The sequence below is a fragment of the Vombatus ursinus genome, unplaced genomic scaffold, assembly GCF_900497805.2.
Source record: "Vombatus ursinus unplaced genomic scaffold, bare-nosed wombat genome assembly UNPS02014818.1, whole genome shotgun sequence".
Taxonomy (NCBI): Eukaryota; Metazoa; Chordata; class Mammalia; order Diprotodontia; family Vombatidae; genus Vombatus; species Vombatus ursinus.
The window spans coordinates 13,698,724-13,711,039 of NW_020954596.1; the positions used below are offsets into that span (position 1 = coordinate 13,698,724).

At 39.5% G+C, this 12,316-nt stretch overlaps 1 protein-coding gene across 1 annotated transcript in view; it reads right to left on the reverse strand.

Annotated features, from left to right (window-relative positions):
- The window catches only part of SORCS2 (sortilin related VPS10 domain containing receptor 2), a 797,231-nt gene that overhangs the window by 64,257 nt on the left and 720,658 nt on the right, over positions 1-12,316 (reverse strand). Inside the window, exons 14-16 of the mRNA XM_027836375.1 lie at positions 8,361-8,481; positions 6,024-6,157; positions 4,921-5,049 (exon numbers count right to left, since the gene is read on the reverse strand). Coding sequence (XP_027692176.1) covers positions 4,921-5,049; positions 6,024-6,157; positions 8,361-8,481 — 384 coding nt within the window. The remainder of the gene's footprint in view (positions 1-4,920; positions 5,050-6,023; positions 6,158-8,360; positions 8,482-12,316) is intronic.

Sequence of the window (12,316 nt, forward strand, 5' to 3'; positions counted from 1 at the left end):
TGGGCCTGGAGTCAGGAAGAATCATTTTCTGAGTTCAAATCCAGCCTGAGACACTTCCTAGCTGTGTGATTCTGGTTTAACCATATTTGCCTCAGTTTACTCATCTGTAAAATGAGCTGGAGAACCTAATGGCAAACCTCTCCAGTATCTTTGCTAAGAAAAACCCCAAATGGGTCACAAAGAGTTGGAAATGACTGAACAACAAATAAGAAATGACTAGCAGGATGCTTGCAAAGAAAACCTGGGAAGACTTATAAACGAACTGATGCAAAGTGAAGTAAGTAGAACCAGAATAACAGTGTCCACAGTAACAGCAATATTATATGATGTTAACTGTGAATGACTTAGTCATTCTCAGAAATACAGTAATCTAAGACAGTTCCAAAGGACTTAACGATGAAAAATGCTATACACCTCCAGAGAAAGAACTGATAGAGTTTGAATGTAAGTCAAAACATACTTGTTTTTTAAACTTTCTCTATTTTACTTGGTTTTTATTTTTGGTCTGTTTTCTCTTTTACAAAATGACTAATATGGAAATATATTTAATGACTGCACATGTATAATCTATACCAAATTGCTTGCCTTCTCAGTGAGGGGGGAGGGAAGGAAGGGAGAAAATTTAAAACAAGTTTTTTTTTAAAAAAATGCTAAAATTGTTTTTACATGTAATTGGAAATATTTTTTTAAAAAGACTAGCCCTGTTTTTCAAAGTAGCAAATGGTAGAATACCATCCATCACTCACATTATCAGAACAAATGTCATTCAAGGGTCTTCTCTATATATTATACCTTATTTTCTATTCTCCTCTTGGGTTCCGCTCCTCCCAATTCTCTGCTATTATTTAGATTACAGCTGAATGAAAATAAGACAAATTTTAAAATAATCTCACATTTTTTTTAAAATTCAAATAACAGTATGGGAGAAAGAAAAAAAATGGAAGTCCTGGGGTAGTGGAAAGCCTGGAAACAGGAGTCCTGATTCACTAATTGTGAGTCCTTGGACAAGTCATTTAGTCCTCTCTGGATCTTGAGTTTCTTCATCTGGAAAAATAAGAGGCTATTCTGAAGGATTTAGGATGCTTACAGAGTCACTAGAGTTGGAAGGGATCTTACAAATTTAGTTTAAATCCCTCTCTCATTTTACATATGAAGAAATGAGCCTAGAGAGGTGATTTCTACAGATTTTGGGATCATATGCATCATTTCCTCCTTACCCTTTCCCCAAATGAAACTTGGATTCCATCTTAGGAATGACCGGGTCTCATGGTGAGCTGCGAGCATTGCCTTATTTTTGTGATAGCCAAGTCTCCACTTAATTTACCACTAGTTCTAAATCATGCAGTGTAGGGTATATACCTCCACCCCACCTTCTAGCTCCTCTTTATATGTTGTCTTCCCTTAGCTGAATGTAAGCTTCATGAGTGCAGGACCTCTCTTGTATTTGTATCCCCAGCACTTTGCACAATGCCAGGTATCACATAGTAAATGGGGATCAAGGGGTTGGAAAGGGAATAAATATTTATATAGTGCCTGACTACATACCAGGTACTGGGCTAAGTGATTTACAAATATTATCTCATTTGATCTTCACAACAAACTGTGAGATAGGGCTGTTATTATCCCCATTTTATAGTTGAGGAAACTGAGGTAGGCAGAGTTTAAATGACTTGCCTGGGGTCAAGTAAGCCTCTGAAGTTAGATATGAATTTGGGTCTTCCTGACATCAGGCCCAGCACTCTATCCACTGGGCCACCAACTACCAATGCTAAATGGTATGTAAATACTTGCACACTCTAGCTATCTATCCAATTATCTATCTATCATCTATCTAGGGGCAGTTAGGTATCACAGCGGAGAGTGTGGTGCCTGGAGTCAAAAAGACTCATCTTTGTGGGTTCAAATCTGGGCTCAGACACTTACTAGCTCTGTGATCCTGGACAAATCACTTAACCCTGTTTGCCTCAGTTCCTCATTTGTAAAATGAATTGGAGAAGGAAATGGCAAACCACTCCAGCATCTTTGCCCAAAAAACCCAAATGGGATCATGAAGAGTTGGACACAACTGGAGACAAAATCATCTGTCTTTCTACTTGCCTATCTGTTTACTTATCTATCTAGCTAGGTATCTAGATATCGATCAATCTGGTTTTCCCATGGCAAGACCAGGACTTGAACTCTTGTCCCTGATTCTAACTGAAGCAGGTAGTATGAAGGTGAGTTGCAAGGTTAGGCATGGGGCTAGAGAACAGGTAATGAGCAAAGACACATCACCATGGAAGAATCAAGAGGTTTCCATTGGCCTTTGAAGACACTTGATTTCCACGATAAGGTTTCTAGGGGATTAGGATTCCTCGAAATGGGGTCAGAACTGGGGAGAAAGGCAGAAATTGAGCTCTTAATAGCTGCACAAGCAGCAGCAAAGGAATGCCTTCAAGGTTTTCTTATTACAAGAAGCCAGGCAGGAAAGGAGAAAACAGGTCAAGATCAAAGGAAGCTCTTCCACTGACTCATCTCCTTGAGTGATGGAACCCAGACAATGGCAGCACGTATGCAGTTCGGCAGATAATAAAGGAAGGCATCCTGGTACCCAGAGTTGCTTCTGAGGGAGGGAATATGGAACTTCAAGGCCAATGTAGATTCTTCTTTCCTCCTCTCCTTCCCACCCCCTCCTCATTATACCTGCAGAAGAACTCCATGTCCCTGAATGGTACAATAGGAGGTGGAGACAAAGGAATCTATATTTAGGGGAAGGACATAGGCAAGCTGCTGTGTGTCCAGGGAAGGATATACATGCACCCCAGCCTGGCTTTAGTAACTAGAGACTGAATAATTATCACAATTTATATTTACATGGTATTTGAAGGTTTGCAAAGCACTTTCCTCACTATAACAATGTGAGGTAGATAATCTTAGGATTTTTATTGCTTCCTTTTACAGATGAAGAAACTGAAATTCTCTATGAAGCAAGATTTGAGCACAGGTCTCTTAACTTCAGGCCCAGCACTCTATACCAGGCTGCCTCTCAGGTCCAGGCTATCTGAGGGTCAGTCGAAAGCCCTATAGATGATTAGCATAGAGAAGAGAAAGCTTATAGGGGCCTTCAAGAAGAGTTTTCATTTGGAATGGAGATTTAGATTTATTCTTCTAGATCCTAGAGGGCAGAATCAGGACCAACAGGTAGAAATTATAGGAAGGCAGTTTTAGACTCCAGGTAGGGAAAAACTTCCCAACTTTTAGAGCTAATCCAAAATAGAATGGGCTACCTTGGAAAGTAGTGAGTTTCACATCATTAGAAGTCAACTATGAGAGGTGGAATCATCACTTATCCCATATGTTGTGGAGATATCCTATAGGAAGCCATCCCTGATCTTTATTATTTGCCTCCACTTCCCCATCCCCTCCCCCATCATGTTGATAATTATTTGATACAATGGAGAGACCCAACTGGAGTGAGGAGGATCTGGATTCGAGTTCTGCCTCAGACACATACTAGCTGCGTGATCTTGGACAACTCACTTCCACTCTCAGTGACCCAATCAACTCTCCAAGACTATGTACTGCAGAATTGTTTGTAATTCACATTAGTAGGTAAAGGGTGTATCTTCTCTGGGAATTCCCTGTCAACGAAATCAGAGGTCCACTTGAAAAAAAAGATCTGATGACATGTTGTTGTTTCACAGAATGGAATGCAAGCTTTTGGATGCCAGGATTTGTTCCCATCTTTGTCTTTGAGGCTACAATGGCTAATGCATTTGCTGTTCAGCCATTTTTTTTCAGTCATATCTGACTCTTCATGAACCCACATGGGGTTTTCTTGGCACAGATACTCGCCATTCCCTTCTCCAGTTCATTTTACAGATGGGGAAACTGAGACAAACTGGGTTAAGTGACTTGCCTAGGGTCATTCAGCTGATATGTGTCTGAGGCCAGATTGAACTCAAGATGATGAGTCTTCCTGACTCCAGACCCAGCATTCTATCCATTGCACCACCCAGGTAGCACATAGAAGGCATCTAATAAATTTTTAATGAATTGGATTAGGCAGCTGGTAATCCAGTGGAGAGAGGACTGAGCTTAAAGTCAGGAATATCTCAATTAGTATCCTATCTCAGAATCTTACTGGCCATGTGACTTTAAGCAAGTCACTTCCCTTCTGGTTTCCTTATTGGTGAAATGAGGGGATTGGATTTAATGATCTTTGGGGCTGCTTTCAGCCCTAAATCTGTGCTGCCACAGGTAGAGGTTGGCTTAGATGGCCTTCAAAGTCCTTTTCAACCATGGTAACTCTGTGATTCTTGACAGTACTCTATAGGTCAGATATAGATAACAGGTGCTGCCTTATGAGAACCAAGAATATTCACTCCTAAACTTTATAGCCCAAGGTGTATAAGATTATAAGATTCCAAGCTACAGGATACCTCAGAGATTATCCAGTCTAACACTCTCATTTTATGATTGAGAAACTGTATCCCAGAAAAGGGAAATATCTTTTCCAAGGCAACACGGGTAGGAATTGGGTAGGAAATAGATAGAAAAAAATCATGTTTAGCATCTAGGTTTCCTGATCAGCTCTCTTTCTACTATGCAATGCTAACATTTCTCAAGAAGCATATTTCATACCCTTTGGCTCTTCATAGTTACAAAGTACTTTTCATACATTTCATAATAGTCCCCTGATGGAGGCAGGACAAGGATTTTTATTCTCATTTAACAGATGAGGAAACTGAGGCATATATAGAGGAGCTGACAGTGAATAAATGGCCAAGGTAGGACTCCAACCCAAGTCTCTTGGCTGCAAGTCCAAAATTCCTTTCACTAGCCCACTCTGTCTAATAATAGTAGTACGAAGAAATACTGACTATTCTGGATTGTTTCATCCCCTGGGTACGAGAAAGAGAAGCAGGACCCCACACTTACCCTGGGCTACTAGTGTATGCCTGCCCCAACACACAGTCTTCAGGAGGCAAGTCAGGATTAAACCAGAAGTTTGCAAAACACTTTCTGGCTTCTGATTTTGAAGGTGCTGATCGTTCAAACCCATAATCACTAAGAGAAGAAAAGAGAGAATGGAGATGATTAGGTATCATTGTAATCATTTCAGGGCAATCCCCTGCCCAGCACAGTCTGGGGAGGGGCAAAGTTAAGAAAATCCATTTAGAAATTCTCACTGGATTTAGAGGATGTTAGAGGTCATTTAGTCTGAGCCCCACGTTTCTTTAGATGAGGAAAAGGAAGTCTAATAAGGGGAAATGGCTTTCTTCATGGTCCCATAGTTGGCAAGTAATAGAGCCACAACTTGACCTTGGGTACTTAGACTCTGATTACAGTATTCTTTGCTTTTCATGATGCCTGTGGCTATGGGAAGGATTATGGAATGGTCCTGGAGGTGATGGATAGCAATGTGGAAAGAATCCCTTTCTGATATTTGTGAGCACTGAGCAGTTCAATAACTTACCTAGAGTCACACAGTCAATATAGGTCAAAGGTGGAACATGACCCCAGATCTTCTTGGCTCTAACCACTGAGGTGTGCTGCTTGCCATCCTCCCCCTCCAAAACTTGAGTTTATATCTTTGTCTGTCTCTCTGTCTCTCTGTCTCTCTCTCCCCTACCTTCTTTTCCCCTTCTCTTTCTTTCTCTCCATCTTGCACTGTTTCATTTTTTCTCTCTTCCTCTCCCTTTTCCCTGTAGAAATTTGATATCCATTTCCTAACCATGAAAAGAGTCATGCACCAATATTCTGTACATTTTATGTATTCTAGTCAAATATTTTTGTTTCTTCCGGCCCCCATGCTGGATTATAAGCTTCCTGAGATTGAATACTGTATCTTACTGAAACCTTCTATCTCCCTTACCATGGAGCACAGTGCAATATGCATAGTAGGTACTTCATAAGTGGATCCTGAATATGTGATTGATTGAATGTATTTTAAGTCTGTGCCTACACAAAAAAAACAGTCCCTTTTATACCCCAGGGGCCACTCAGACTCATTGATGACAAGAGGCTTTCCTTGGACTTACCAAAAGAAGTCTGAGCTTGAACACTTGCACACACTGGATGTGAGCACCGATGTGAAGCTCTGCCCCTTGATACACCATGATGTGGTCTTCCTTTTCCGGAAACTCCTCTGTTGACCCATAATACAATGATTGCCCTGTAATCAGCAAAGATGTCAGGTTATAACACATGATGGTGACCGTTCTAGTTGATAAGAGGGAGACCTTTTTTTTTTGTCAGTAGACCAAAAGTTGCTCTAATCAGTCCCATCAGATAATGAACCACATGCATTTTGTCATCAACAAAGACCATCTGGTCCAAGTCTCTCATTTTTCAGGTGAGAAACTGAACCCAGAAAGAGGAAGAGACTGGCCCAAAGTCCTACCACTAGTAACCGACAGAGCCCAAGTCAACTGACTCTCTATCCAATCTCTTTCTGTCACATCACTCTGGCCAAGACAACGGAGTGACAGACAATACATGAGAATGATCTCGTAACACACCCCTAAACCAGAATTAAATTTTGGCATAATCCAAATAGCCTGCTTTTCTATCTAAATGACGTCTAGCTTGGCCTTGACACATGGCAATCTGAGAAGCTCTAAGTGTCCCCAGATACAGTTATATTTCTTTCTATTTTAAGCTTAATACCTCTTAAGGCCCCTCACTAACCTTAGAGCCAGTGTTAAAATATATACATTTCATTCTGTGTGTGTATGACATGTCCATCACTTTTTTGAAGAAAGTATTCCTGACATAAAGTCATGAGATCTCTGTGTGACCTGCTAACTTTTGGCTTTTCTCATTTCTTATTTCAGAATCACATTTTCCAACATTTTTTTATCTTCTTATCTTATGCCTATATTTGCACTGAAGTCAAAGAACATTAAGCTACATGTTGATTTAATGCAGAGCATCTTTAAAATTCTCCTTTGCATTTCTCTACTGTAGGGGTTCTTAATCTTTTTTTGTGTGTCATGGATCCTCTTTGGCAGCCTGATGAAACCTCTGAACCATTCTCAGAATAAAGTTTTTAAATACATAAAAATAAAACACATAGGATCATAGAAGAAACCAAAGGTTAGTAAAAATAAAGATGTGTGTGTATATATATATATACATATATGCACATATATTTTTATATATAATATCACTCATATGTGATAAATGGGAAATATATTTTTGTTGTTGAGTCATTTCAGTCACGTTTGACTCTTTGTGACACCATTTGGGGCTTTCTCTGCAAAGATACTGGAGTGGTTTGCCATTTCCATCTTCAGCTTGTATTACAGATGAGGAAACTGAGGCAAACAAGGTTAAGTGATTTGCCCAGGGTTACACAGCTAGTAAGTGAGAGTGGATTTGAACTCAGAAAGACGAGTGTTCCTGATGGGATATAACTATATATCTATGTTTACATCTATTTCTATATCTATATATTTCCCATCCATGGTAATGGCCCCCTTGAAATCTACCCTAGGTTAAGAACCTCTCGTCCATGTCCTTATTCTCTGCAATGTATGTTGAATAAGTTATAATTATTTTCTTGGGCATCTTTTTACAAATACTTATCATGAATACTGCAATAGGAGATGACCCAAATGTTCCAGGAATTCATGTTTCTTGTTGCCTTTGGAGACACAAAAACCACAATTCCCTAATTCCTTTATTTGGCCTGCCAAATAAAGAGAACCCATGACCCATGCTTTCATTTAGCTGCAACTTCCTTTTATCCTCTCATTATATTTACTTTGAGCATTTCAGGACTGAGACAATTCAATTCCATTAGTAACATGCTGGTTCACCAATGCTCATTTAACTGGTGTGGTACTTAGAGTAAAGTTAATGTTTAGAGACAGGAATAAAATGGTGCGATTCTTTTGTCTCCTCTGTCGCCCTTTTACTATACCACCACCATCATTGCAGAAGCAACAGGGGGCTGAGGTCTGAGGGCTGTTTTCCATTTTTCTTTATTTCAAGGGGTTGCTATGACCAAAGAATTCATCACTGAGTAGCCAACCTATTTTTAAAAAGGTTCTTTGGTCCTTGGTGGATTAGATCTATTAGTCTGTTGCAGGACCTGATGGAACTGAAGCCTTACTGGTCTGGTACAACCTTTCAGAGCTTACACTCTGCTATGGCAGATCTCAGGTGACCCAGGGTTAGCCAGTCCATAATGAGGCATCATAGTAGGACTTGTTGGAGGAAGCCACCAAGTGTTGAGTCATGTGTTCCCAGAGCCTGCATTGGTTTATATGTTATCCCAATTTCTGGTTCATTATGGACAACTGAGAAACAGTCAAATTCAGTGCTGTCCATGCACAGTAACTGCTCTCTCCTTTGCAGTTCCATCAAAATACCTGTAAGTTGGTGAGATTCCAGTAGTCATAATCATCCTCAGTGCATTGCCTGGGAAAAGAAGGTCTAAAGTCCACCTTCACCAGCTCCCAATCTGAACGGAAACTTATGTGACCAAAGACCCTGGCAAAGGAGAGAAGAGAACATACGGTAAATTCCAGAAATACTCATTTGTTTACTACCTCACCCCCTAATATCTGTTGAGTGTATAGAGGGCTTTATGCTAGGTTCTGAGGGAGATATTAAAATGAAAAAAGGAAAGACCATCCTTGCCATCATAGAGTTTAATGTCTGGAGGGTTGGGGAGAAAAACAAGATAAATGTACCATAATACAATTTGGAATGTGAAAATGCAATGAATAAAGTACAAAGAAGTACATTAATTCTGAAGAGGACGATATCATTTCCAGCTAGAGATATTAGGGTTAGGTGGACCTTGGGGAATGTGCATGAATTTGACAGACCAGTCTCCTCACTATTCTTAGGTAGAAATTACGAGGAGGCAAATTTCAACTCAATATATAAATAGAATTTACTAATAGTCAGTGTGCTGCAATAATAAAATGGACTCCCTAGTGAGCTGGTGGATGAATTTTGGGGAATATTCTGGACAGAATTTATGGGCTTGATGATTGACTCAGGTGTCTTTCAATTCTGTGATTCTATGAATTTATAATAAATAATCCCTGCCCTCAAGGAGCTTACAAGCTACTTGGGGAGGCACAATGTATATATGTAAAATAATTAAATAAATAAATATATTCTAAACAGTAGATAGTTAAGAATGAAATGCTTTGTTGCAAAGTGTTAGGCTCCCAAGAAGGCATTGTAAAGTTTAAAGAACACTGACTCTGGACACAGAGAATTGGGGTTCAAATTCTGCCTCTGATATTTACTAACTATATGACTTTAGGCAAATTGCAACCTGCTTGAGTATATGTTTCCTTAACTAGGAAATGAAGAGATTGGAGTAGTAGACTCTGAGGTTCCTTCTGGGTGTAGATTTATGATCTTATCATCTCACAATGTTGTTGTTTGTCCATAAATATATTAAGAGAAAGAGGGAGCGAGGGGAAGAAAACAATCATTTATTAAGTGTATATTATGTGCCAGGCACAGTGCACACTGTACTTTGTATATAAATATTATCTCATTTGATCCTCACAACAACCATGAGAAATAAATGCTTTTATTATCCACATTTGCAGTTGAATAAAATGAGGCAGATAGTGGTTAAGAGACTTGCATAGGGTCATACAACTAATAAATGTCTAACGCCATATTTGAACTTGATTTTTCCAGTCTCCAAGTTCAGTGCACTCCATCCATTGTGCAGTCCAGCTGCCTCAGAAGAGGGAAAGGCTCAGAAAGTGGTATTGGCAAGTAACCAGCTATTTCTGCCCTTAGAACACAAAGTCATCATGACCCAGCTCTTTGGCATGTACTGTTCCTTAAGACCTCTAACAGCTTGGAATAAAGCTCATTCATATCAGGGTAGCATAAATATAGGGCAGTTGGTGGCACAGTGGGCAGAGCACTGGGTGTAGAATCACAAAGACTCATCTTCATGAGTTCAAATCCGGCCTCAGACACTAGTTGGGTAACCCTGGGCAAGTCACTTCACTCTGTCTGCCCAAGTTCCTCATCTGTAAGATGAGTTGGAGAACGAAATGGCAAACCACTTCAGTATCTTTGCCAAGAAAATCCCAAATGGGATGATGAATAGTCAGATATGACTGAAATGACTGAATGAACAGCATAACTATAGACACATTGGGAAAACTTACCCAGTGAACACGACTCCTTAATACTACATATAATTCATTTGAAAATACCAGCCCAGAAGCCTGGGATAGCGCTGCTTCTAAAAGTTGGTTGTAGACAGTCTTAGAAGGGAAAAGAAGCTGGTGACCTCTTTAGGATTATGGGCAACAGCTACTGTTTTCTGTCCCACAGATTAATTGTCCTACTTTCTGATTAAAGTAATACAGAGAATGGCCATTCAGGGTAACCAATCAATGAAAGTATTTATATTTTACACACATAAATTTATACATACTTTAATGGATCTGTAATGTCATTGATATGAGTAATCTCTTCAATGCTGTAGATTGTAGTATTTATATGTTTATATATACAGATACTATATATGAATATATTCATATTATGGTTATATATGTATGTACATATTTGTGTGATAAACACATAAATAAAACACTATATATGTATTTGAATGTGTAAATATATAGGATATCAGAGAAAAGGAATCATCTAAGAAAACTTCACAACACAGGTAAGGCTTGAGTTGGGCCTTGAAGGATGTATGGGAAAGAGTGAAAAGTGTATTTCAGGCATTAGGACCATCATAAACAAAGGAACAAAGAGAAGAAAGAGCCAGCCATGTGATACAGGATGTGAGGGCTGGGTAGAATAGAACATTCATCTTAGGGAATGGTGAAAGACAAGATTGGATCAGTAAGGTGATGGTCACATCATAAAGGGTTCTGACTATTCAAAAAAGAGGCATATCCAGAAATGAACAGGCCAGTTCTTTTGGGTGGCTTATGACACAACTCCAAAGGCCAATTCCTACAGAGGAATGAAACATCTAGGTTCAATTCCTTAAGCCAAACTAGTGACCATGACTGGAACTTTTGCATCCTGCTCTGGCTGGATCCTGGTTGTACCCTTACCCTTATCCTTCACCTCACATCCTTGGATATCTCCAGTTAAGCTTCATAGTTAAAAAGTGTCAAATAAAACACATATTGCTTTGCTTTACTGGCATATCTACCTTTCTGTGCCTCAGTTTTGTAATATGTAAGATGGGGGCAAATAATACTTACATTGCCTGTCTCAAAGGGATGTTGTAAGAAATAACAATTTTTCAACCCACAAAAAGCTATAAAAATGTGGGATATTATTAATAATTCATATCACATCAGGGATTATTAAGAGAATGATGGGTATTTAGCCTGCGTAATCCAACCCAAGTCAACAAATATTTATTAAGTATATCTTTTGTGCAAGGAGGAACATCAACTGAGTAAAGGCAAGACCTTTAAATAAATGAAACTGAATTTAACAACAGAATTTGCAGTGCTAGTAATATCTGAACAAAGACTTGAGAGGGGGCTTGGGAAGAGATTCCTGAATTAGGAAGCAGCATTGACTAAATGTTCACTCTAAGAAGCGGTACAAAACAAAGTCCTTTATTTGGAGGGGTGATGCAACTTTGTATCTTCTCCGGGGAGGGGGGATGAAGGTGCTTAATATGTTTGGTGGATTAAACTGAATTTCAGTGGAGAGAAAACATGATCACGAACAGGGTTTTTTTTCCCTCTTGTTCCTAATAACATCAGAGAAACAAAGTGAGAAAAGAGAGGCAGAGGTGAACAATTTGAAATCAGTCATTTTAAGATACCGTAGGAGGGAAGGAGGAAGCAAGCCAATGTGTTATTATTATCTGTCCCATAATGGATGGCTACAAAATACTGGCTAAAATGTGGAAATGAACTAATCTCCAGCCACCCCACGTTCACCGTTGAACTCAGACTGAGGCTAAGTTGCACCTATTAGCTGCTGTAAAGAACTGCCAGAGAGGGAAATGCCAAGACATTTTATTACAAAGTTAAGTGAAGGAGAAGGCCCGCTTGACCTCAGGATCATCTGATCGTGGCTTAGAACCAGAAGGGATCTTAGATAGCATCTAGGCCAATCCCCTTTGCAGATCCTGCAAATGCTTCAGCCGAGGTCTTATTGGTGCATTCATTCCTCCCCACCTCAGGCCTTGTTTTAGTGCAAGGTCAGTACACTCTGGGTCTTGAGTGACTTTTGACAAGTTAGCTGAGGCATAACAACTGTTTGCTTTCTGGTACGTGTAGGATGAGACCTGGTCTGTGATTTCCTTTGAAATGGGAATGTCCTCTACAGGCTTCAGGTCAATAATAATAATAGT